Here is a 27,842-nt window from a genome sequence, read left to right as displayed (position 1 = left end):
AAGATAATGAAGTAGTTATATCTAACACTAACGCCATAGCAAAATAATATATAAACCAGCGGTCTCTACCAGTGTTGGTGTTGTTTACATTGGTGTTAGGTACACCTACTTAGCTCACAAGTTTACTACACAAAAACAGAAAGGCTACGGAAGACACCCTATTATAACTTCACAGTCTTATCGAAGGAAGAAGCAAAGGCGAGGTGTGTGGGTCAGTCCCTCCAGTTCACTGTATTTTGGATTATTTGGTGTGGAGTGCCAGTCCTCCTGGAGTCCAGGGAGGCAGGCCAATTGTATTACCTCTCTGATGGACAGCGTTGGGTTCTGCTGCCTGAAATGAAGGCCTTAACCTGTATTATGGGTTGAGTCATGAATCGTGTACTATAAAGATATATATGTATAGATAGAGGGAAATTGTAAAGAAGGAAATTGAATCAATACATCAGTGTTAGAGCCACAAGTAAGGTCTACGAGGTCTCCACAGATGACTTGTATAGATATGTAGACTATCAGTAATTCCTTTGTAATGGTTCAGTAATATGTGCATATAGTGAGACGGGTTGCGCGTTTTTGAGCTTATTTTATCCTGTTGTAGAATATTTAGAACAGTGGGGAGGACTTAGAAGATCAAAGAAAGCGTAGGGTTGATTGGGTTGATTAATGTATAAATTGAAGATGTTTGTAAGTCAACAGAACCAAAGAAAATCTCAACTACCTTTCCCAAGCAGCCAACATTTTCTTTAATTTGATGTTATAAAGATTAATGTGGAAAATAGTACTTCAGCCAGTAATTATATACTTAGTTGTGCAAAATTTCATTGATCTCAGCCCACTTGGATTTTGATCCATCAGTCTTAGGCGATCAACCTCAGCTCTCTTCGGTTTTGTGTCGATGAACAGTGTACACTCCCTGCACCATATTCATATCATTATGAAATTTTTCATTTTAGACATTTGTTCAGAGTGCATGGATAATGCACACAAGTTGAGGGCCTGCAGGTATATCATTACACACAAGATGGACCAGATATATTTTGTTTCATGACCCACATAAGATGAGTCATTTACCAGATATTAGATAGAGAGGTAAGAGTTGTTTTTGAGATCCTTGATGACAGGTACCAAGTGTAATGCTTTCTTCTTAAATATTTGTTTGGAAATTAAAAGGATAATAAGGAAATCACTGAGCAAAATGACAGAAATTTGACAAAAAGTTAGCACCAAATGTAAAAAGGAAAGACTGGAGATATTTTGCATTAGTTAAAGATCAGATGTGTGAAAATGCATTGCAGGCAGTGACATCTGAAATTAAGATGTTGACTTTAGTGGATATGGAAAGAAGGTGACTGAAAAAGATACTTGTCTAAGAGTGATGAATGCCAAACATGCTACCATATATATTGTGAGAATGTAAGTTTTTGAAGGTGTAGCAAGATGATTCTCAAGATATAGGCCAGATGTGATAAGAAATTGGGATGAATTATGAAAACTGAAAACAAAACACAAAGAATTGAAAAGGGAGCTTAAGAAACTAAGAGGGAAAAGTTAAAGTTTGATAGATAGTATGAAAGATATGGAAACGAAGTGGAATGAGAAATCACCGGAATGGCAAAAGAATCACCGAAGCCTTAATCTCAGGAGTGGTATATCATCATCCATTTCTGGAAATGCATGTAAGTCATGGTTCCCAACTTGCACTCGAGAAGAATTTCCTGCTGGTATGACAAGGCATGGAAGACTGCAAAATGCTTCCTCTGAAATCTACTGGTGTTTCTATAAAAGTGTATGATAAAGGAAAATTGTCTGAATGATACATATTTCTGCTGGTCTTGCATGTTTTAGCCTTATTTTTCATTAACTTAGACTTTTTTGTTGCTATCCTTTGAAATAGGGATAACAGTGGCACACATGGGCACATTACAAATATAAAAGAAATTATATGTAAACAAAAATATGATCTGCAACAGATTTCTAACATTCAAGTTAGGATGTTTTGCTATCCAGAAGACAAAAGTAAAAAAAAAAACAAGAAAAATTCTTAAAGACACCAAACCAGCATCCTGCATTCCAGAAATACCACCTTTTCTCTCTTCTTTTTTACAGTTGCTGTTATTATTGATTCATTGATATGTCATATGCTTCATCCTTTGCAGCTGGTTTAAACAGACTAGTAATATACATCAAGATGTGCCTTTTGCTGTTGCTGTCAAAACACAACAGTTATGGGTGGAGTTTTAGAGCTAGTAGATTTGAGGTCTAGCTTGATTAAATGATGCTCAGAAAGGGAGGCCAGAACTTGCAGCAGTGCAGCATGGTTACTAATGTTCAGGCTGAGAAAACTGCAGCATCTTCTTGTTTTTTGTTTAATCTTCCTCCTTTGGTTATTTACAGTCATTTATCAATCTTGAGAACCTGAATGTAAAGAGAATAATCATATTTTGAAGCATATTTTCCCCTAAGGTCCAGTTTTGCAAGCTCGGATGTTTAGCTGAGAAAAGATTTCCTGACCCAAATGATATATATGTTTGGGTTATATTCTTGAAAGCTAGAAAGCAAAGCAAATAATCCTACATTGAAACATGTTTTCCCTTAAGGTTCAGTTATAATGTGTTCCTAATCAAAGATAGTGTGACCCAAACTCAAGTAAGATAGACTTTTTAGATAAAGATATTTTCATGCATAGATATGGAAAATGATTGCTTGAGAGGTAGATACAAACAAATGATTTGCTAACCAGAACCTGGTACAAGTTGTGTGAGGTGATGTTACTGCAAGGTATTTAGAAGGAGTGAAGAGATTACTGTGAGGTGAGGGAGTTGCTGTAGGAGCATTTGCCTCCCCTTGTGGGTCATCATCATCATCTTAAGACAGTGTTACCAGTAGAGTAAGTTTTAATTGGAAGTAGGAGCCTGATATCGACAGCCTTGCTCAATTTTTTCTCAGTGTAGTGCCTTGTAGCAGGTGGTCACATCCTCTGTCTGCCTTGATACCTCATGTTCTGTCTTTTAAGCTTTAGTAGATTTTAAGTAATTGAACTGATGGGTAGAAAAAGTCCACTTAGTTAAGTGATTTCATCACTTAGTATATTTATGGGTGGAGTGATGAGAGAGATGAAAGCAAAACTAGGGAAAAGGGGTGCAGAGATGGAGTGTGCCAGTGAGATATGGTGGATAGTGTTTTGTCTTTTTTCAAAGCAACATTGTATTTAAAGTGTAACAGTCTTGCAAAACCCATCATGATATGAGCAGATGTTTTAGGTATTTTAGCTTTTTGTGGGATTTGAATATGCACTTTGTTTGAGTTATTAGTGTGTTATATTGGGGTTCTGTCACTAACAAGTCTTCCTCCCACTAGAAATCAGATGCACCGCTGCTCTGTTCTTAAAGTAATCCAGTTTAGAGCATAAATGCATTAGAAGTGTACTATACAGGTACAGTAAAGTGTTGTTAAAATTCTCATCTTCAGTTTGCAATCTTAGTAAAACAAGCAAAGTCTTTAAGAATGAGATGAAAATTATTCATTGGTATTATAGATTATACAGTTACTGGTGAATGTGTTACCTTCAGTAATAAGAATTTTTTTATTCTGTAATGTAGAACTCACACAAAATTCTTGTTGCAGGCAACATGGGTCGCAGTAGCAGTAGTGATAGTGATGACAGTGATGACTCAACCCCTGATGTACATTCATCAGCACTACTTAACAAAAATACTGGTAGTAAGAATCATGATCATGGTGTCAGCAAGAAAAGAAGTTCCTTAAACAAAGAAAGACACAGATCTAGGTCATGGTCTGAAGAAAGAAACCGCCGATCTACATCATGTGATAAGAATGTCAGCAGAAAATTAGATGGGAGAAAACACAGATCAGGGTCACAAGAAAGAGGTTGTGGAGCAAAGTCACGAGATAGAAATCGTAGATCAGCATCTCATGATAGAAGCCACAGATCAAGATCTCATGACAGAAACAATAGTTTAAAATCCCAAAATAGGCATCGTAGATCAAAATCAAATGAAAAGGGCCAGATGCACAATACAGACGCGAAAGTCAGAAAAACAGGGCATAGATCTCAGTCAAAATCACGGTCACGTTCTAGGTCAGGTTCATATTTTGAAACCAGGCAGAGAATGCGAGATATGCATAATCGTAAAGAAAGTTCAGTAGACAGAGAGGGACGTGGTAAAAGGTATGGAAGGAATATTGGTAAGATTAAGAATATCAATAAAATTCAGAACAGTGACAGACAGATCAGAAACCGCTCCAGGTCCCGTGAGAGAGATCAAACAAGAAGAGACCAAAAGTCATACAGAAATCATTTTAAATCTAGGAATGCTCCAGAAAGGAGGAGTTGGTCAGAATCTCCAAGCAATCGCCATGACAGTAATGGATACCAGAGAAATCGAGATCACTCTCCACCCACACCAGATGGTAGATGGGGTCACAGTAAATTCTTTGAACAACAGAGAGATAGAGACAGAGGAAGTTATAGGGCTATGGGTGGCCAGAGAGACAGCAGTGGCTACAGAAATGGAGGTTATAGGGAGAGAGGTTAGTTCATATATTTGTATTTTTTATTAATGTAGAGAGTAAGCTTTACTTGGCAAGTATTCAATTATTTTTTTGCTATCTTATGTTAACTTACTATTCCCCTGTAAGCCTCTTCACATATCTTTATTCTTTTAACAAATATTTTAGAGTGAACTATTAGTTGATATGCTGCTTTCTTTTCTTAAATATTTTTTCACCTTTTCTTTCTGCAATTATATTTATATTCTCTTTATTCTTACATTGTTATCTCCCATACTATCTCTGTTAGATACATGAGCATTCCCAAATTTTCCCTTTCATGTCCTCATAAACTTTAAGCCTTTTGGTATTGAAAGAAGTTATGTTCACTTTGACATTTGTAACTATTTGATGCAGCAAATGGTTTTACTCCATGGCTTCACAAAATCTTTTCCTTCTACTGCAATGTGGGAATGCTTTAACATCCTCTCTATCCCCACCACATCATGTGTGCTATCATGTGTGAGCAACACTGCAACTACTGTATTTGTTTGCACAGGCTCAGCTATCTGCTCATGCAGTAAGTAGCTCTGTTTTAATGTTAATATTATTGTTTTTATATGGTATAACCTACATATATAATGAGTATTATATAACCTATCTCATAATATACTTGTATAACATGGAAGATTTGTAATGAGGTGGTAAAATAGATGAACATTGTTCCTTATTTTTCATTTGATTTTTATGATTAACATTTTTGTGTGCAATGTTGAAGCTAAATTTTTTATTTGCAGGCAAATTACAAATTCTATGTTATCCTGTGATATCCAATAAGCATAATTTGTATTCTGTAATACATTTATTTAGGTGAGGCAAATTACAAATTTTATATTATCCTGTGATATCCACTAAGCATAATTTGTATTCTGTAATATATTTTTTAGGTGAGAAGGAGGGTTGCTTTCTGTAAGCTGGGCAGTGTATAGTGTTTGTTTACACTTGGTCACTTGACTGATTATACTTTGTGTGAATAACCATTTAACTTTTTTAATCTGCATTTTGAGTGTGGTATTATTGATTTATTAGTCATCAGTTTAATAACTGCAATGTGACTAATGCTTTATATTCTATTTTGATATACGCCAGAGGTTATAGAATAAGCTGCTAAACAGTGTTTTTACATTCATGTTTATGATCTCAAAAATTTTTTGTTTTTCTCTTAGCAATCATGAGTGGTAGGAGTGAGAGTGTTATAACTGAGGCAGATATTGAAGCCATTTTGGCAGTATCATTGAGTTGGAGTGAGTTTGAAAACAGCTCAGCTTCATCAGTTCCTGTACGTCCATGGTGGTAGATAGAGAATGTCCAAGGCTAGAACCTCCAAGATATAGACTGCATTTGATTGGTGGGAAGAAGTTGATAAGAAGCTATGGGTATCAGATTTTAGATTTAGCATATTAGCCATGTTGTTCATCTGATTTAATGTAAATAATTCTTGATATACAAAATGCTTGCATTATGTGTTGTTGGTATCAAGATTTACTCTGAAATAGATGTGAGAAGATAAAACTAGTTTGGAAAAGCAACTTTTATTTTTCACCAGAAATCTGTCATTTTTTTAGGGACATCCTTCACTTCCTATGTAGTGATATTATGTAATTCCCATTGTTATCCAGATTTATTTTTTCATAACAGAAATTATGCTAGCTCTTTACTGACTTCGTTGGGTCAGTTTATATGCCATTTGTGGTAGTATGGTTTTTCACATTTTTTTGCATTTTTTATGTAAATCAATTTTCTGTATCCTGGATGGATCTCGAGGAATTTTAGTGATAAAATCTTAAAGATATATCTCATTTTACACAAAAGTAGTAGAAAAGGTCAAAGTAATAATCTGATTTTTGTCTGGATAATTGACACTTTTTGGAAACCAACCTGAAAAATAATCAAATACTTAAAGGGTTGAATGAAGGAGGGTTAAGATTGAATCAAGGTTATGAAGGAATTGATTTACTTAATGTAATGATAACATGTAGTATTCATTGATGTTTATAGAATTTTGAGCAATGATGCTGTTGTTTGTTTGTTCTTGACACTCATTAGCTCTCAAAGGCAGGAAAGGGAGGTAAAGGAAAAAATAGAAAAAGAAGAATGCATGAATGAAATTTTAATTCAGGTACCTCTGGTGGAAAACCAAAATCTGGAAAAAATACTTTATTAGGAATGAGAATATGAATAAAGAAAGAAGGTTGGGTTGGAATGTATTCATTAAGTGTATTAGATTGTGAGTGGCAACAGAAAAATAAGTTATTGAGAGAAAAACTTGAAGTTAATGTGGTATAAAACAATGAAAAGTTTAAGAGCAGAATGGATTTAGGCAAGACTGTGAATGTTATCATGGTTAAGTGTTTTCAGTGCTGATATAAAGTTTGGCATTAGTGAGTAATGCACATTACTTGGAACTGGTAATCTTGATGCATACTGGTTTTTCTTTTTCAGAAATTGATATAAGAATTGATATAAGTTGTGGGAGTATGTGATAGAGTGTAAGAAAGTAAACTCTGGATTGATTTGGGTAAAACTGAAAGTGGATGGAGAGAGATGGGTGGTTATTGGTGCCTATGCACCTGGTCATGAGAAGAAAGATCATGAGAGGCAAGTGTTTTGGGAGCAACTGAGTGAGTGTGTTAGTAGTTTTGATGCCCAAGACTGGGTTATAGTGATGGATGATTTGAATGCAAAGGTGAGTAATGTGGAAGTTGAGGGAATAATTGGTGTACATGGAGTGTTCAGTGTTGTAAATGAAAATGGTGAAGAGCTTGTAAATTTGTGTGCTGAAAAAGGACTGGTGATTGGGAATACCTGGTTTAAAAAGAGAGATATACATAAGTAAACGTATGTAAGTAGGAGAGATACCCAGAAAGCGTTATTGGATTACATGCTAATTGATAGGCACGTGAAAGAGAGACTTTTGGATGTTAATGTGCTGAGAGGTGCAACTGGAGGGATGTCTGATCATTATCTTGTGGAGGCAAAGGAGATTTGTAGAGGTTTTCAAAAAAGAAGAGAGAATGTTGGAGTGAAGAGAGTGGTGAGAGTAAGTGAGCTTGGGATGGGAGGGAGACTTGTGTGAGGAAGTACCAGGAGAGACTGAGTGCAAATTGGAAAAAGGTGAGAACAAAGGACGTAAGAGAAGTGGGGGAGGTATTTAGGGAAGCAGTGATGGCTTGCACAAAAGATGCTTGTGGCATGAGAAGTGTGGGAGGTGGGCAGATTAGAAAGGGTAGTGAGTGGTGGGATGAAGTAAGATTATTAGTGAAAGAGAAGAGAGAGAGGCATTTGGATGAGTTTTGCAGGGAAATAGTGCAAATGTGTGGGAGATGTATAAAAGAAAGAGGCAGGAGCTCAAGAGAAAGGTGCAAGAGGTGAAGAAGAGAGCAGATGAGAGTTGGGGTGAGAAAGTATCATTAAATTTTAGGGTGAATAAAAAGATGTTTTGGAAGGAGATAAAGTGTGTAAGACAAGAGAACAAATGGGAACATCGGTGAAGGGGGCTAATGAGGAGATAATATCAAGTAGTGGTGATGTGAAAAGGAGATGGAGTGAGTATTTTGAAGATTTCTTGAATGTGATGGATGGTAGATTGGCAGATATAGGGTGTTTTGGTTGAGGTGGTGTGTGAAGTGAGAGGGTCAGGGAGAATGATTTGGTAAACAGAGACGAGGTAGTGAAAGCTTTGCAGAAGATGAAAGCTGGCAAGGCAGCAGGTTGGATGGTATTGCAGTGGAATTTATTAAAAAGGGGGTGGCTGTGTTGTTGACTGGTTGGTGAGGATATTCACTGTATGTATGGTTTATGGTGAAGTGCCTGAGGATTGGTGGAATGCATGCATAGTGCCATTGTACAAAGGCAAAGGGGATGAAGGCGAGTGTTCAAATTACAGAGGTATTAGTTTGTTGAGTATTCCTGGGAAATTATATGGGAGGGTATTGATTGAGAGGGTGAAGGCATGTACAAAGCATCAGATTGGGGAAGAGCAGTGTGGTTTCAGAAGTGGTAGAGGATGTGTGGATCAGGTGTTTGCTTTGAAGAATGTATGTGAGGAATACTTAGAAAAACGAATGGATTTGTATATCTGGGAGTGGATTTGGCAGTGGATGAATCTTGGAAGCGGAATTGAGTCACAGGGTGGGGGAGGGTGCGAAAGTTATGGGAGCATTGAAAAATGTGTGGAAGGTGAGAACATTATCTCTGAAAGCAAAAATGGGTATGTTTGAAAGGATGGTGGTTCCAAGAATGTTATATTTTTGCAAAGCGTGGACTCTGGATAGGGTTGTGCGGAAGTGGGTGAATGTGTTGGAAATGAGGTGTTTGAGGACAATATGTGGAGTGAGGTGGTTTGATCAGGTAAGTAATGAAAGGGTAAGAGAGATGTGTGGTAATAAAAAGAGTGTGGTTGAGAGAGCAGAAGATGGTGTTTTTAAATGGTTTAGTCACATGGAAAGAATGAGTGAGGAAAGATTGACAGAGAGGATATATATGTGTCAGAGGTGGAGGGAACGAGGGGATTTGGGAGACCAAATTGGAGGTGGAAAGATGGAGTGAAAAAGATTTTGGCAATTAGGGCCTGAACATGCAGGAGGGTGAAAGGTGTGCAAGGAATAGAGTGAATTAGAACGATGTGGTATACCGGGGTGGACGTGCTGTCACTGGATTGAACCAGGGCATGTGAAGCGTCTGGGGTAAATCATGGAAAGTTTTGTGGGGCCTGGATATGGAAGGGAGCTGTGGTTTCGGTGCAATATACATGACAACTAGAGACTGAGTGTGAACAAATGTGGCCTTTGTTATCTTTTCCTAGCGCTACTTCACGTGCGTGCTGGGGGAGGGGGTTGTCATTACATGTGTGGTGGGGTGGCGACGGGAATGAATAATGGCAGCAAATGTGAATTATGTACATGTGTATATATGTATATGTCTGTGTATGTATATATATATGTATACGATGAAATGTATGGGTATGTATATGTGTATGTATAAGCATGTGTATGTGGGTGGGTTGGGCCAATCTTTCATCTGTTTCCTTGTGCTACCTCGCTAACACGGGAGACAGCGACAAATATGAATGAAATATAAATGAAAAATAGAATATAAAAAGAATATTTGTTGATATGTATATGGTGCGTGCATGTGTATATATGTGTGTATATGAGTTGATGGGTCTTTCTTCATCTGTTTCCTAGTGCTCATTCACAGATGTGGGAAACGGCGATCAAGTATGATAATATATTATACTTGATTGCCATTTCCCACATCAGCAAGGTAGCGCCTGGAAACAGACAAAGAATGGACCATCCACTCATGCACATATATATACATAAAATGCCCATACACGCACATATACATATCAACATATACATATGTACATACATATACATGCACATACACAGACATATATACACATGTACATATTCATACTTGCTTACCTTTATCCATTCCTGGCACTATCCCACCCCACAGGAAACAGCATCACTGTCTCCTGCTTCAGCAAGTTAGTGTCGGGAAAGCAGACAAAAAAAAAGGCCACATTTGTTTGCACTCAGTCTCTAGCTGTCATGTCTAATGCACTGAATCCACAGCTCCCCATCCACATCCAGGCTCCAAAGATCTTTCGATGATTTACCCTAGACATCTCACATGCCCAGGTTCAGTCCATTGACAGCACGTTAACTCTGGTATACCACGTCATTCCAATTCACTCTATTCCTTGCACACCTCTCACCCTCCTGTATGTTCAGGCCCCGACCACATAAAATTTTATTCACTCCATCCTTCCACCTCCAATTTGGTCTCCTGCTTCTCCTTGTTCCCTCTACCTCTGACACCTATATCCTCTTTGTCAACCTTTACTCACTCATTCTATCCATATGTCCAGACCATTTCAACACACCCTCTTCTGCTTTCTCAACCACACTCTTTGTATTTCCTCACATCTCTTACCCTTTCTTTACTTACTCGATCAAACCGCCTCATACCACATATTGTCCTCAGACATTTCATTTCAAACACATTCACCCTCCTCCATACAATCCTGTCTTTAGCCCATGCCTTGCAACCATATGATATTGTTGGAACTACTATTCCTTCAAACATACCCCTTTTTACTCTCCAAGATAACGTTCTATCCTTCCACACATTCTTCATCGCTCCCAGAACCTTCGCCCCCTCCCCCACCCTGTGACTCATTTCCGTTTCCATGGTTCCATTCACTGCTAAGTCTACTCCCAGCTATCTAAAACATTTCACTTTCTCCAGTTTTTCTCCATTCAAACTTTCATCCCAGTTAACTTGTCCCTTAACCCTACTAAACTTAATAACCTTGCTCTTATTCACATATACTCTCAACTTTCTCCTTTCACACACTTTTTCAAAATAGTCGCCAACATTAACCTCCACTGTTGGTTTTCCTGAGAGCCATCTTTATGAGTTTATTTGGAAGAATTTTAGTTTTTCACTGTAACATGTCAATCAGTAATATCTTACTTTAGGTGTGAAGGGTTGCCATGAGGTTTTTGCCATCAGGGCAAAAGGACCATAGATGCAAAGATGATTATTATGGTAGCATATAAGTGGAATGTTACGAAGCTGATAGAGGAAAGCAAAGAAAGAGTAAATGAAGATTTTGGAAGAAAGTTAAGTGAAAAGTTTTGGGATGAAATGAAATTATACTGGAAGGAGGTAAAAAAGGAAATGTTGATGTGAGAAATTAGGAAAGGAAAATTGCTGAATCAAAAGGAGTACATGAAAGAAAGATAGAAAGAGTATTTTGAAGAGCTGACGAATGTGGGAGAAGGCAAGGCAGCAATTGTTACATGCATGAGTATGGAGGTAAGGAAGAGTATACAAGTTCAGGGGCCTATAGCAAAGAGGGAGGTAAGAATGGCAATAATGAGGCTGAAAGTGAAAGGCACCTGGATTGGATGGATTTACGACTGAAATATTGAAGTATGGAGAAGAAAGTGTGATGAAGTAGATGCATCTTCTATGTAATTTAGCATGGAAACGGAAGGTTGTGCCTGAGGATTGGGTGAAAGTTATTGTTCCTTTATTTAAAGGGAAAGGTGTGGAGGATTTCTGAAGCAATTATAGGGAAATAAGTCTGGTAAGTATACAAGGAAAAGTGTATTAAAAGATATTAATTGACAGAGTGATGGAAGTGTCTGAATGCAGAATAAGTGAAGAGCAAAGAGGTTTTAGGAAAGGTACGTGATGTGTGGATCAGATTTTTGTCGTAAAGATAACAGTGGAAAATTATTCAGTGAAAGGTAAAAAGTTGTATGTAGCTTTTATGGATCTGGAGAAAGCAAATGACGGAGTTGAGTGGAATGCTCTTTTGGATGTGATAAGGATATATGATATAGAGGCACAACTGTTGCATGATTCAAAAGCCTTCTTTAGAGGAGCAAATGCATGTGTGAGAGTGGAAGGAGATCTGAGCAAAAGTTTTGGGATACATGTAGGTGTGAGGCAGGGCTTTGATGTCACCAAGGCTATTTAGTATATATATGGGTGGAGTGATGAGAGAGATGAAAGCAAAACTAGGGAAAAGGGATGCAGAGATGGGGATGTGCCAGTGAGATATGGTGGATAGTGGCAAGCCTGTTTGTGGATGATACTGTGTTCTTTGCAGAGAGTGGAGAGGAGTTGCAGAAGGTTGTAAATGTGTTTTATTATGTTTGTTAGCAGATGAGATTGAAGGTAGATGCAAGTAAAAGTATATTAATGGTGTTTGAAGGAAATGGAATGAAAATATAGATTTTTTAAAACCATGTAGAATGAAAGAAGAATCTACTAAATTGTGCTCTGGATATTTTATTTTTTTATTTATATTGTACTTAACTGCCATATCCAGTGTTAGGGAGATAGTGCAAGGAAACAGATGAGAATGGCCCAACCCACCCACATACAAATGCATATACATTAACGCCCACATCTCTTACCCTTTCCTTACTTACTCAGTCAAACCACTTTACACCACATGTTCTCAAACATTTAATTTCCAACACATCCACCCTCCTCTGCACAACCCTATCTATAGTTCAAGCCTTGCATCCATATAACATTGTTGGAACTACTATTCCTTCAAACATACCCATTTTCTTTCTCCGAGATAATGTTTTCACCTTCCATACATTCTTCAATGCTCCCAGAACCTTCGCCCTTTCCCCCACCCTGTGACTCACTTCCGCTTCCATGGTTCCATCTGCTGCTAAGTCCACTCCCCGATATCTAAAACACTTCAATTCCTCCAGTTTTTCTCCATTCAAACTTACCTCCCAGTTAACCTGTCCCTCAACTGCACTGAACCTAATAACCTTGCTCTTATTCACATTTACTCTCAACCTTTTTCTTTCATACAATTTACCAAACTCAATCACCAACTTTTGCAGTTTCTCACCTGGATCAGCCACCAGCGCTGTATCGTCAGCGAACAACAACTGACTCGCTTCCCAACCCCTCTTATCCAGAAGAGACTGCATACTTGCCCCTCTCTCCAAGACTCTTGCATTCACCTCCCTAACCACCCCATCCATAAACAAGTTAAACAACCATGGATACATCACACACACCCCTGCCGCAAACCGACATTCACTGGGAACCAATCACTTTCCTCTCTTCCTACTCGTACACATGCCTTACATAAAAAAGCTTTTCACTGCTTCTGGCAACTTACCTCCCACACCACATACTCTTAAAACCTTCTACAAAGCATCTCTATTCACCCTATCATATGCCTTCTCCAGCTCCATAAATGCTACATACAAATCCATCTGTTTTTCTAAGTATTTTTCACATACATTCTTCAAAGCAAACACCTGATCCACACATCCTCTACCACTTCTGAAACTACACTGTTCTTCCCCAGTCTGATGCTCTGTACATGCCTTTACCCTTTCAGTCAGTACCCTCCCATAAAATTTCCCAGGAAGACTCGACAAACTTATTCCTCTGTAATTTGAACACTCTTTTATCCCCTTTGCCTTTGTACAATGGCGTTATGCATGCATTCTGCCAATCCTCAGGCACTTCACCATGATCCATACATACATTGAATATCCTTACCAACCAATCATCAACACAATCACTCCCATTTATGTATATATATATATATATATATATATATATATATATATATATATATATATATATATATATATATATATATTCTTTCAAACTATTCGCCATTTCCCGCATTAGCAAGGTAGCGTTAAGAACAGAGGACTGGGCCTTTGAGGGAATACCCTCACCTGGCCCAATTCTCTGTTCCTTCTTTTGGAAAATTAAAAAAAAAACCGAGAGGGGAGGATTTCCAGCCCCCCGCTCCCTCCCCTTTTAGTCGCCTTCTACGACACGCAGGGAATACGTGGGAAGTACTCTTAATCCCCTATCCCCAGGGATAATATATATATATATATATATTTTTTAAATTTTCCAAAAGAAGGAACAGAGGGGGCCAGGTGAGGATATTCCAAAAAAGGCCCAGTCCTCTGTTCCTAACGCTACCTCGCTAACGTGGGAAATGGCGAATAGTTTAAAAGAAAAAAAAAATATATATATATATATATATATATATATGTATATATATTTTCTTTTTCTTTTAAACTATTCGCCATTTCCCGCGTTAGCGAGGTAGCATTAAGAACAGAGGACTGGGCCTTTGAGGGAATACCCTCACCTGGCCCAATTCTCTGTTCCTTCTTTTGGAAAAAAAAAAATATATAAAATATATAAAATATATATAAAAATATATATATATATTTTTTGTTTTGCCGCTGTCTCCCACATTTGCGAGGTAGCGCAAGGAAACAGACGAAAGAAACAGCCCAACCCGCCCCCATACACATGTATATACATACGTCCACACATGCAAATATACATACCTACACAGCTTTCCATATATATATATATATATATATATATATATATATATATATATATATATATATATATATATATATATATATATATAAATTCCACTTCAATACCATCCAAAGCTGACACCTTGCCGGCTTTCATCTTCCACAAAGCTTTCACTACCTCTTCTCTGGATATGTGGGGAAAAAGACTGGAAGAAGTGAGGGAATTTCAGTATTTAGGAGCTGTCTTGGGTAAGTGTGATAATATGGAGGGAGAGATAAGGGAAAGAGCAGTACAGGGTAGAAGAGTCATTGGGTCACTTAAGAGAATAATGAAAGGTAGAAATGTAAGTATGAAAGTGAAAAGAGGATGGGAAGAGGCAACCTGTCTAAGTATGGTTGTAGTTGCCATGCTGAGTATAACCAGGTATGGTTGCAGATTGCATTGGATTAACAAGAGAACCAGGTTATCATATCCAAAGACAGAGATCTATGATCGTGATTGATGCCTATTTTGTAATGACTGTACCGGTACATTTTGTATGCTTTGTGACAGGGTGAATGCCATGTTAGGTTAAAGAGTAAGATGGATAGACTGTGTCTTATTTAGACTGCTTGAAAGCTATTGACTTTGTTCTTCATCAGAGGTTGATAGAAAAAATGCTAAATACATAAACAGGAAAAAGGGATGGGCTTCTTCACTGGTTAGGAGAATACCTAATTAAAAGGAAGTGAAGAACACATGTAAGGGGTGCCCTTGAAAGTGGGCTGAGATTACAAGTGATGTGCCTCAGGACTCAGTCTTCATCCCACTGCTATTCTCAGTGCAGGTAAATATTAACCTACTTGATGGATTTGAATCATGTCTAAACATGTTACCTGATGATTCCAAGCTTCTGAGGGAAAAAATGAATGATGATGATTGCATCAGCCTTCAGGGGGACCTAGGCACCCTCAAAAATTGGTCAGATAAATTGATGATGAGATTTAGTCCAAGTCCCAGTTAATGAGGATGGGACAAAGCAAAAGGAGGCCTTGGTTTGTTGATTACTTAGCAGGAAATGAATTACAAGAACCTGCATGTGAAAGAGATCTAGGGGTTGACATTGTGCTTAATTTATCACCAGAGCTATGCATTAGGAGACTTGTGAAAAAGGGAAACTGCTTAGTAGCAAATATTTGAATTGCATTTAATATAGGACAAGGACATACTAATAAAATTATTTATTATTCGTATCAGAAGAAAACTGGATTAAGCTTTGCAGGCTGATGAAATTATTCATGATACATATCAGATCAAAACTGGATTATGCTTTGTAAGTCTGGGTGTTGTACTTAAAGAAGCACAAAGATAGATTGAGATGATATTGAGAGGAACAGCTAAGATGGCACTTAAAGTAAGAAAGTTAAGTATCAATGAGAGACGTGAGGGCTGCAAGGCTTTACAAGATGGAGGAAAGGAGAGAGAGGGGGGACTTGATAACAGCCTGCAAGTTTCCAAGTCAGAAGATTGATATTGTTAGTGAACTGATCTTCAAGAGATGCAGCACCAGAGTAACCAGAAGCCATGACAAAGAGCTTGGTTAAAAGTTACTTAGAAAGGATGTTGGGAAACACAGGTTTAGTGTTAGGGTGGGGGATGGTTGGAATAAGCTGACCAATGATACAGTGGATGATGGCAGTTTGCAAAGGTTTGAAAGGCTACTTGATAGTATAGAAAGTACAGGAGATGGGTCCCCATGAGTATGGAACTTTCTCCCCATATTTTACAGATGGTAATTAGTGGCAATTTTAGATTTTTCAAGAAAAATGTGACTAAGAGTACAGCAGTCATCAAGAAAATATTTGGAGATGAAAATTACCCTTTTTTTTTAGGAAAACTGTATTTTATATGCATGTTATTCCAAACTTGCAACAGAAATTATTTCTTGACCTTGTTTTTGTTATATTTCCTTATTCAGCTGTTTGTCTCGAACCTAAAGTATTTATAGCAGACACATTCCTAGTAAGGCTCAGGAAGTATTGGTTTTAGGTAGGTTTGATAATTTTTTGTCATTTAAAAAGAGAAAGCTCTATGTATTATTTTGGTAAGGTTGAGGCTTTTGTGCCCCAAGAGATCATGAGAATACCTAGATTCATTAATGCCTGTCTTTCATTGCTGTTGAAACGAATCCAATTACATGTGTATATTTTACAGTGATTTAATAGATATACCTTGAAATGGCTTCATAATGTGAAGAGGATGCTTGAAAATTTAGCCAGTAAGGAAAATTTATAGAAATGAAGAAAAAGAAAATAGAATGAGGGTAAGACGGCTGACATGCTGGAAGGGAAAAGTTACTACATTATGCTGAGGAACTGGGGCAGTTAGGTGAGTTAGAGCATTCTAAAGAGAGGCATTCAGATAGGACTGCCAGGAGGCTTCCTCATTTTGTCCACTTCCTGCTGAAGTGGAGTTCCCAGATTGAATGACACATCATATATAAATGATAAATATACCTGTATTTTTGATGATCCTTCTTATAAGGGTAACAAAAATTGTTATTGTGCAGTGTATACATGTAATTGGATTCATGTTTTAACAGCAATGAAAGACAGGTATTAATGAATCTAGGTTTTCTCATGATCTCTTGGGGTACAAAAGCCTCCACCTTAACGAAATAATTCATAGAGCTTTCTCTTTTTAGATATATGTATATGTCTGTGTATGTATATATATGTATATGTTGAAATGTATAGGTATGTATATACATGTGTATGTGGGTGGGTTAGGCCATTCTTTTGTCTGTTTCCTTGCGCTATCTCGCTGCTGCAGGGAGACAGCGACAAAGTACAATAGATAGATAAATAAATAGATGAATAGATAAAATGTATATATATATGTATATGTTGAAATGTATAGGTATGTATATGTGCTTGTGTGGACGCGTATGTATATACATGTGTATGTGGATGGGTTGGGCCATTCTTTCGTCTGTTTCCTTGCGCTACCTCACTGATGTGAGAGACAGCGATAAAGTATGATAAATAAATATATAGATAACTTTGAGAAGATATTGATGGAAGAATTATTTGTGCAGTTTTCATTTTTTTACAATCTCTCTCCTAGGCAGTGGTGGATTTGGTCGACATAACGGTAAGGGCGACCAAAGTGATGACTATTTTGGTTATCGTCGCATGCAGCGTCAGCAGATAACTGAGGAGGGTGTGTCTGAGCTTTGGTCAACATCACCTCTTCATCCGCAGGAAGAGTATGTCATTTACTGTTTATCATCATTTTTGAACACTGTATTATGACCCACCCACATACACATGTATATACATACATGTCCACACACACACACATATACATACCTATACATCTCAACATATACATATATATACACACACAGACATATACATATATACACATGTACATAATCCTCTTTGTCAATCTTTCCTCACTCATTCTCTCCATGTGACCAAACCATTTCAAAACACCCTCTTCTGCTAGTTCCTCAACCTTACTGAACCTAATAACCTTGCTCTTATTCACATTTCCTCTCGGCTTTCTTCTTTCGCACACTTTACCAAACTCGGTCACCAGCTTCTGCAGTTTCTCACCCAAATCAGAAACCAGCTCTGTATCATCTGTGAGCAACAACTGACTCACTTCTCAAACCCTACCTGTCATCCACAACAGACTGCATATTTGCTCCTCTCTCTAAAACTCTTTTGCATTCAGCTCCCTAGCCACCCCATCCATAAACAAATTAAAGAACCATGGAGACCACTCACCCCTGTCGCAAACCAACATTCACTGGGAACCAATCACTTTCCTCTCTTCCTACTCTCGTACACATGCCTTTCATCCTCGGTAAAAACTTTTCACTGCTTTTAACAACTTATCTCCCACACCATATACTCTTAACACCTTCCACAGAGCATCTCTATCAACACTATCATATGCCTTCTCCAGATCCATAAATGCTACATACAAATCCATTTGTTTTTCTAAGTATTTCTCACATACATTCTTCAAAGCAAACACCTGATCCACACATCCTCTACCACTTCTGAAACCCCACTGCTCTTCCTCAATCTGATGCTCTGTACTTGCTTTCACCCTCTCAATGAATACCCTCCCATATAATTTCGAGTACTTAACAAACTTATACCTCTGTAATTTGAACACTCGCCTTTATCCCCTTTGCCTTTGTACAATGGCACTATGCAAGGATTCTGCCAATCCTCAGGCACTTCACCATGAACCATGCATACTTTGAATATTCTCACCAACTAGTCAACAACACAGTCACCCCCTTTTTTTGATAAATTCTACTGTAATTCCATCCAAACCCGATGCCTTGCCGGCTTTCATATCCTGCAAAGCTTTCACTACCTCTTCTCTGTTTATGAAACCATTCTCCCTGATTCTCTCACTTCGCACACCACCTTGACCAAAACACACTATATCTGCCACTCTGTCATCTAACACATTCAATGAACCTTCAAAATACTCACTCCATCTCCTCACATCACCACTACTTGTTATTACCTCCCCATTAGCCCCCTTCACCAATGTTCCCATTTGTTCTCTTGTCTTACACACTTTATTTACCTCCTTTCAAAACATCTTTTTATTCTCCCTAGAATATAACAATACTCTCTCCCCAACTCTCATTTGCCATCTTTTTCACCTCTTGCATTTTTATCTTGACCTCCTGCCTCTTTCTTTTATACATCTCCGAGTCATTAGCACTGTTTCCCTGTAAAAATTATCCAAATGCCTCTCTCTTCTCTTTCACTAACAATCTTACTTCTTCATCCCACCTCTCACTACCCTTTCTAATCTGCCCACTTCCCACCTTTCTCATGTCACAGGCATCTTTTGCGCAAGCCATCACTGCTTCCCTAAATACATCCCATTCCTCCCCCACTCCCCTTATGTCATTTGCTCTCACCTTTTAACATTCTGCACTCAATCTCTCCTGGTACTTCCTCACACAAGTCTCCTTTCCAAGCTCACTTACTCTCACCACTCTCTTCACCCCAACATTCTCTTTTCTTTTCTGAAAACCTCTACAAGTCTTCACCTTCGCCTCCACAAGATAATGATCAGACATCCCTCCAGTTGCCCCTCTCAGCACATTGACATCCAAAAGTCTCTCTTTTATGCGCCTATCAATTAACACGTAATCCAATAACGCTCTCTGGCCGTCTCTCTTACTTATATATCTATACTTTTGTATATCTCTCTTTTTAAACCAGGTATTCCCAATCACCAGTCCTTTTTCAGCACACAAATCTACAAGCTCTTCACCATTTCCATCTACAACACTGAACACCCCATGTACCCCAGTTATTCCCTCATCTGCCACATTACTCACCTTTGCATTCAGATCACCCACCACTATAACCTGGTCTTGTGCATCATAGCTGCTAACACACTCACTCAGCTGCTCCCAAAACACTTGCCTCTCATGATCTTTCTTCTCATGACCAGGTGCTTAGAAACCAATTATCACCCATCTCTCTCCATCCACTTTCAGTTTTACCCATATCTATCTAGAGTTTACTTTATTACACTCTATCACATACTCCCACAACTCCTGCTTCAGGAGTAGTGCTACTCCTTCCTTTGCTCTTGTCCTCTCACCAACCCCTGACTTTACTCCCAAGACATTCCCACACCACTCTTCTTCTTTACCCTTGAGCTTTGTTTCACTCAGAGCCAAAACCTTCAGGTTCCTTTCCTCAAACATACTACCTATCTCTCCTTTTTTCTCACATTTAGACACCCCAGTTTGAGCCTTCGAGGAAGATGAGCACTCCCCGCATGGCTACTTCTTCTGTTTCCCCTTTTAGAAAGTGAAAATACAAGGAGGGGAGGGTTTCTAGCCCCCTCTCCTATCTCCTTTAGTTGCCTTCTACGACTTGCAGAGAATATGTGGGAAGTATTCTTTCTCCCCTATCCCCAGGGATAGGGATGTACATGTATATGTACATAAATGCCCATACATGCACATATACATACATATACATATCAACATATACACATATGTATACATATACATACACATATTGAGACAAGAGCCAATGGATTTTGTTATAGTGAAAGTTATATCTGCTATAGGGATATATTTTGTGAAATGGGAGCAGTGGGGCTTACCAGATGATAGACTTGGCTGGTAATCCAAGATGCCATTTGAGTCTGAATTCGAGGTAAACTTTAGCTAAATTTGATATGTGAATTCTGAGCTATACTTCAAGGCAATCTCAAGTTTTGCTTTTCCATTTTGTTAGCTGGTAATACCCAGCTTAAAGCTTGTTTTACTGTTACATGATAGCTTACAGCTGTGATCACATCTGTGTAATGTTGCCTTGCTGCAACCATGACCACAGAACCACAATCACACTACACATTATCCCCAGGGCTACAGGAAGTTTTGATTTAGAATAAGTATTGTATGAATTATGTGTTGTCTAGTTGTATGTTTTACAGATGGAGGGAAAGTTTCTAGATTGTCTTCGTGCATTGAATTCCATCAACCCATTTGCATAAGAGACTTAAAAGGAAAGATGTAAAAGGAATATCATTGACCTCTTAAAGTCTTCATTTATGATATAAACTGTTATTCAACATATCTCAATTTTTGTCAACTTTGTTGTAAGTGATAAAAATTATTTTCAGTTCTGATGAATTAAACACTGATGAAGACAGAAAACGGAAGATATTCAATAAAGATGTAAATCATGACTTGTCTAACTCTGAAGATGAAAAGAAAAAGAAGAAAAAAAAGAAGAAAGAAAAGAAGAAGAAACACAAAAGAGAGAAGAAGAAGAGGAAGAAGGAAAAAAAGAAAGCAGTCAAGAAGAAAGTCTCCAACTCAACCTCTGAGAGCGATTCAGACTCTGATTTAGATGAAAATCTTAAATGGATTGAAAGAAGGAGTAAGCTAATAATTTTTTGTTGTCTGTTTGTTTATAAACCCATTCTATACCTCTATAAACTGATCACTATTTGTTTTTGCTTGTGTATTTTATGTGTGTGAAATTAAAACAGACAGCATGTTTCATTTTATGTGACCATGTTGTAACTAGTGCAGGGGTCATAATTGTGTCTTTACTTGCTTATTATGGTATCCACCGGTGGATATACTCCTTGATGGAAAAATAAGACCCATGCCTTGCACCATCATTATTCATAATGTATAGGGTGCTTCATATGAAACATTCACATATTCTGGTCTCTTTCTATGTTCATTTTTTGCTCATGTACTTTGCCTATGAACCTCTGTTGCAATTCCTGCAAAATGGTCAGTGTTTGCCATACTCTAACCTTATTCATCTCATTCTTTTTTAAATATCAGACACACCTCAGGGCACTCTCCATCATATTATAAGCTGCTCCCATTCGTATGTTGCTTACCAGCGCCTGGCTGTTGTAAATTTTTTCATATACAGTCTCGTCCTTTAACTGTTGCTTGTCTTCTCATATTCTGTTTTTACACAGAGGGAGTGTTCCAAACATCGGTATATAATTATGCATATGGAAAATATACATATATGTTTGTAAAGACTGTGTGTGAAAGGAGAAAGTTTGGAGTAAATGTAAATTAAAGCAAGGTAATTAGGTTTTGCGGTGAAAATAGAGGAGTTCTTTGGAGTGTGTATTTAAATGGGGAGATCTTGCAGGATGTGATGTTCTAGATACCTAGGAGTGGCTCTGGCTCTGAATAGAACCATGGGAGCTTAAGTGAGCCATAGGGTGGGTGAGGGGCATAGGTCTTGGTTGCATTGAGGAATGTGTGGAAAGAGAGATCACTGTCTTTAAAGGGAAAAGATGTGTATTTTTTGTTGGTATAGAGGTCTTGTCAGCAAGATATATGTTAGGTGTGGACCTTACAGAAGAACATAAAGGATGGGATGAATGTGTTGTAAGTGAAATGTTTGAGGACAGTATGTGGTGTAAGGAGAGTTAATTGAATAAGAAGTGTTAGGGTAAGAATGAGATGTGGTAGTAAGAGAAATAAGTATGAAAGAGCTGAAGAGGCTGTAGTGAAAAGGTTTCGACATATTGAGAGGATGAGGCCATATATATCAGATGTGGAGGGAACAAGGAAGAAGCAGGGGCCATGAAAGAGGTGGAAGGATGAAGAGAAAGATTCTTTTAAGGCTCAGTGCATGAACATCCAATAGGATATAAAGCATGCAATGGATAGAGTGAATTGGAGTGATATGGTTTTCAGGGGACATTGTGCTGTCAATATTTTCAACCAGGGCATATGAAGGATTCTGGAGAGACCACAGAAAGGTGTGTGGGACCTGCATGTGGACAGGATAGGTCTGGTTTGGTGCATTATACATGACAGTTTAAGACTAGTTTGAGAGTTGATGTGAGCAAATGAGGCCACTTTCTTCATCTTTTCTGATGCTACCTCACTACCATGAGAAATGGTGATCATGTACAAAAAAAGAATATGTGGTCTTTTTGTCATTTACTGGCACTTCCTTGCTGGAGGGGGGAATCGTTATTTCATGTGTTGTGTAGTGGCGACAGGAATGGATGAAGGCAGCAAGTATGGATATGTACATGTGTATGTTTGTACATGTCTCTGTATGTATATCTCTGTATACATTGAAATGTATATGTATGTATATGTGTGTGCATGGGTGTTTATGTATATATGTGTGTATGTGGGTGGTTAGGCCATTCGTTGTCTGTTTCCTTGCACTACCCCCTCTCCTTTCTTTCTCACTCACAGTTTTACTTCTTCATCGCACCACTCACTACCCTCTCTAATTTTCCCACCTCCCACCTTTCTCATGCCACATGCATCTCTTACACATGCCATCACTGCTTCCCTAAATACATCCCATTCCTCACCCATTCCCCTCACGTCATTTGCTCTCACCTTTTGCCATTCTACACTTAATCTCTTCTGGTACTTCCTCACACAAGTCTTCTTTCCAAGCTCACTTACTCTCACTACTCTCTTCTGTGTCATTCCCTCTTCTTTTTTTGAAAACCTCAACACATCTGCGCCTTCATTTCCAGAAGATACTGATCAGACATCCCCCAGCTGCCCTTCTCATCACATTAACATCCAAAAGTCTCTTTTCTAAATGCTTATCAATTAAAATGTAATCTTATAATGCACTTTGACCATTTCTCCCACTCACATACATATACTTGTACATATCTCTCTTTTTGAACCTGGTATTCCCAACCACCAGTCTTTTCAGCACACAAATCCACAAGCTCTTCACCATTTCCATTCGTAACACTGAATACGCCATGTGCACCAATTATATCCTCAACTGGCACATTCTTCACCTTTGTTTTTAAATCACCCATCGCTATATCCGGTCTCGTATGCCAAAACTGCTAACACACTCACTCAGCTGTTCCCAATACACTTGCTTCTCAAGATCTTTCTTCTCATGACCAGGTGCATAGCACCAATAATCACCCATCTCTCTCCAACCATTTTCAGTTTTACCAACCACTTTCAGTTTTACCCACATCAGTCTAAAATTTACTTTCTTACACTCTATCACACACTCCCACGACTCCTGCTTCAGGAATAGTGCTACTCCTTCCTTATCTCTTGTCCCCTCACCAACCCTTGGCTTTACTTCCAAGACTTTTCCAAAGCATTCTTCCCTTTTACCCATGAGCTTCATTTCACTCAGCCAGAACATCCAGGTTTCTTTCTACAAACATACTACCTAACTCTCCTTTATTCTCATCTTGATTACATCCTCACACTTTTAAAGAAAAATAACCAAGAATGCAGGTAGTAGTTAAGGGTATTTTTCAGGCCAAAAAATAATTTTTTCAACATTGAGATAGAATGTATGGAAAGACGTTTTTCTCTTGAATGGTAACATCAAAAAAATGTCTTGTTATTTCATATTTATATTCATACTAGCTTCATAGCCCATATCATTCTCTTTCTATTATATTTTGATTAATTATCCTCAAACAAGAAGACATTTCGAGTGTGGTAGCTTAACTATTTTTTTTTCCACACAAGTCTTCAAAAGTAGTTTATGGAAACATGCAGTGACCAGGCTTTTTGGATAAGGTATTGGATGCATTTCCCATTTCTGATGATAGGAAAGATATTTTTAAATATCAGCAATTTTACAGGAAAGGTATTGATATACTGGAGTGTCTTGAAACCTAGAAAGTATGATCCTACATGTAGATAATTTCTATATATCTAGTTTCATATTACATAGGATTATTTTTTCATCAGAAGACAGCAGTGGAGAGATGGTCGAAGAAGTAGGGGTGGGTCCTATTCCCAAGCCTCAGGTTACTCTCTCAAAGAAGGACTATGGCAAGGTGAGACTTATTTTTCATGTGTCCTGACATCAAAATATGAATGATTCTTTAATTTTTGTTATTGACATGAAAGAGGAAAACAGAAGCACTTGAGAATGATTGCTAATTTCAGTACAGAATATATCCAGATATTGAAAGTATAATTAACCAAAAAGTCTGGATACCAGACATTGGAGGCAAAATTCCCATGTGGAAGGAATGAACCCATCAATATTTTTGGGCCAAACCAAACTGAACTGAACTTGAATGCAGAATGTGTACATATTTTAACCTAATTTGTGGCCACCACTGGGCTTTATTAGGTGATTCTTTGTACCAGAGCACCAGCTTCTCCTGTGTTTTCTTAAATTTTTCATTTTTCATAGTAATGTCTTCCAGTTTATTTTTTACCATGTCTTTCATCTTTCAGGTGATATATTTAATAAAGCTTGTTCACTTAATCTTTACTTGAATTTGCTGTACACATTTTCTCAAGAACACATTCCCTCTCCTTAGATGTGAGGTCTATATTTTCAGTATTATTGGCCTGCATTGTGAAATTCTCCATTCATGGGTCAGAGACTTAGAATTTTGAACGTATTTCCAAATATTTATTTTCTTCAGCTTTGTTCATATTTACTTCAATTAGATCAATTGCATACAGCCTCCCTTATCAGTCATATGTCTGCAACTTAGGTTTAGTATGCTGATGTGAACTGTCTTTCACATTACTATAAGGGCCTTTTGATTTTCAACAAGTACACAAAATTAATTTTCATCACACCGCACACCTTTTTCACATTTTTTTCTATCATATGCTTATCTTTTTCGTATCTTTCTGTACTCTTAACTCCTAGTTTTAACTATACTATTTAAGTTATACCATATTTACGCTCTTATTGATTTTAGCTATTAACTCATATGAAAATGCGGTTTTTCGCTTTCATAAATCAGAGCTGAGAAAAGCAGTTCATCTTGCTCTATTCGTGAACACAGTACCCTTAAAATCTCCCCATTCATCAAAGATTTTTTGCACTTTCACTTTGTGTTCCTACTACCATTGGCCTTAATCATTACTCTGATACATAAAAACTCATAAACAGCATATATTTTTTCTACCATTTAGATTGTTGCTGCTCTGTAACTGCCAGTCTTTCTCAAAAACAAGAATCTTGCTTTTCTCATATTTTTTTTGCAACACCATTCTCCAACCAACTTTGGTTTAGGAAATAGAAGAGCACCATCTGTTTGACATAACTTTGGTAGCTTCCATTCTGTTCCACCAAAAGTTACTTGCATACTGGTCATCTTTCTGCCATTTTAATCATAGAATAAACCATGGTGACTTGATATAGCCTAATAGAATAAACCATGTTGAATTAACATAGCCTAATACTCTCATAGATTACTTTCACACCACACAGTCATACCACCATTTACTCTAACACAGCATTATCTCCATTATGAAAGCTTTTTACTGAATATGAAAGTTCACTAGGCATTTCATTTATTATTTGCCTATTCCTGTTTTATCATTTTCCATTTTACAGTGAATGCATGTAGGTATGCACTTTTTATGGGTATTAATTTTGCAGTATTGGGGGCCTCCAAGCCCAGCCCATTGAAAATAGTCATCGTATGGTAGGTAATATTAGAAGATCACTGGGTCAGCCATGACAGCATCTTCATGTTTTATCTCTCATTGTACTTTTATTTTTGTGATGTTATTTATATGATTCCACCCTGATTTTAATGGATTACACTTATCCTCTCTCAGCATTCTGTGATTTCTGCCATGACTTTTATATAATTGTTTAATTGTTTATTCTTACTTTATTGGGAACACTCACTGAAGCAACCCCTCATTCATTTCTTACATTTCTCAGTACAAACAAGAAGCAATAGCTTCTTTTTTTGTACGTAGACAACAAATTAGTGGCCAGAATTCTTCAACACATGTGTGATCTTGCTCTTCAATTTTACTTTTGAAGGTTTGAATGTGATAAGGGTGTAGTGATTAAGGAAAATACAACATATGTCATCTTGCCTTGATTTTGAGAGAAGGCAGTATGTCATATATTTAGTAGGATTTTTTATTAGTGTATTCCATTATTGTCAATGTTACAGGCTTTACTGCCTGGTGAAGGTGCAGCTATGGCGGCATATGTGGCTGAAGGTAAGCGAATCCCTCGACGTGGTGAGATTGGTCTAACATCTGAAGAGATTGAAAAGTTTGAAAGTGTTGGGTATGTTATGAGTGGAAGTCGTCACCGGCGCATGGAGGCTGTACGACTGCGTAAAGAGAACCAGATTTATTCAGCTGATGAGAAACGAGCCTTGGCTATGTTCAGCAAGGAGGAACGTCAGAAGAGAGAAAATAAGATACTTACTCAGTTTAGGGACATTGTTCGTAGCAAACTGAATAAGAAGTAGATATAAAATTATTGTTTTATTGGGTAAAGTTAACATGTCACCAGAATAACAATGATATCACCTACATTTTTATTAACACTTTTTGACCATCAGTCATTCATATGTCTTACTACAAAAACAATACTGCTACATAAGGATTAGCACCCCCACCCTCTCCCAATAGAAAAAAATTATTTTTTAGATGATGATTTTTGAAGAAAAAAATTACTGAACAAAACAGCAGAATGTGCTGTAAATGAATAAGGTCATGTTATTTTGCTGGCATTGGTGGTGTACAGTTGAATTCATTGATATTGCAAGGAAGTGATACCCTTACATGAGGCTGTAGGACACCAACACATCATTATATTTGGAAATTGTATTATACAAAGTCTTATACAACTTTATTTGTGTCAAAAAGGCAACAGTTATACCCACTATCTTCAGATGGACATGGTTGTAAATTGTCATTAATGCATTATTCATGTAAAAGTGATATACAACCATAATGGAGATAGATCAGCCATGAAAGATCAGACATGTTTTGTTTTATTTGCAGTTTTAAGTCTAACTCTTAGGTTGGTAGGATCACTGCCCATCCACATTTTCTGTGATTTCCTTTATGTTAATGTGATTCCTTTTTTTTCTGTATTACAACAGAATAAACACAATATTAGGTACAAACTTTA

At 37.6% G+C, this 27,842-nt stretch overlaps 1 protein-coding gene across 2 annotated transcripts; it reads left to right on the top strand.

The window, feature by feature from the left end:
* Positions 1 to 48: 48 nt before the first annotated feature.
* Positions 49 to 27,842, top strand: LOC139751573 (uncharacterized). Of its 2 annotated transcripts, none has more exons than XM_071667155.1 (6): positions 49 to 203; positions 3,622 to 4,548; positions 17,536 to 17,677; positions 21,100 to 21,359; positions 24,674 to 24,762; positions 26,869 to 27,842. In XM_071667155.1, exons 2-6 carry the CDS (start codon positions 3,627 to 3,629, stop codon positions 27,172 to 27,174), a joined length of 1,719 nt encoding a protein of 572 aa, XP_071523256.1. In that variant the 5' UTR covers positions 49 to 203; positions 3,622 to 3,626; the 3' UTR covers positions 27,175 to 27,842. The 2 variants fall into 2 exon arrangements, with proteins under 2 accessions (XP_071523256.1, XP_071523255.1); XM_071667154.1 differs by having other exon boundaries at positions 69 to 211.

This window comes from Panulirus ornatus, chromosome 11, assembly GCF_036320965.1.
Source record: "Panulirus ornatus isolate Po-2019 chromosome 11, ASM3632096v1, whole genome shotgun sequence".
In the NCBI taxonomy this organism is placed as follows: Eukaryota; Metazoa; Arthropoda; class Malacostraca; order Decapoda; family Palinuridae; genus Panulirus; species Panulirus ornatus.
The sequence above is the reverse complement of the archived record's forward strand: the minus strand, read 5'-3'. Positions and strand labels throughout refer to the sequence as shown.

Coding starts and splice junctions, on each gene's coding strand:
- LOC139751573 (XM_071667155.1), top strand. CDS start 3,627: ATGGGTCGCAGTAGCAGTAGTGATAGTGATGACAGTGATGACTCAACC. Junction 17,678..21,099: donor CCTCTTCATCCGCAGGAAGA/GTATGTCATTTA, acceptor AATTATTTTCAG/TTCTGATGAATTAAACACTG. Junction 21,360..24,673: donor TAAATGGATTGAAAGAAGGA/GTAAGCTAATAA, acceptor TTTTTTCATCAG/AAGACAGCAGTGGAGAGATG.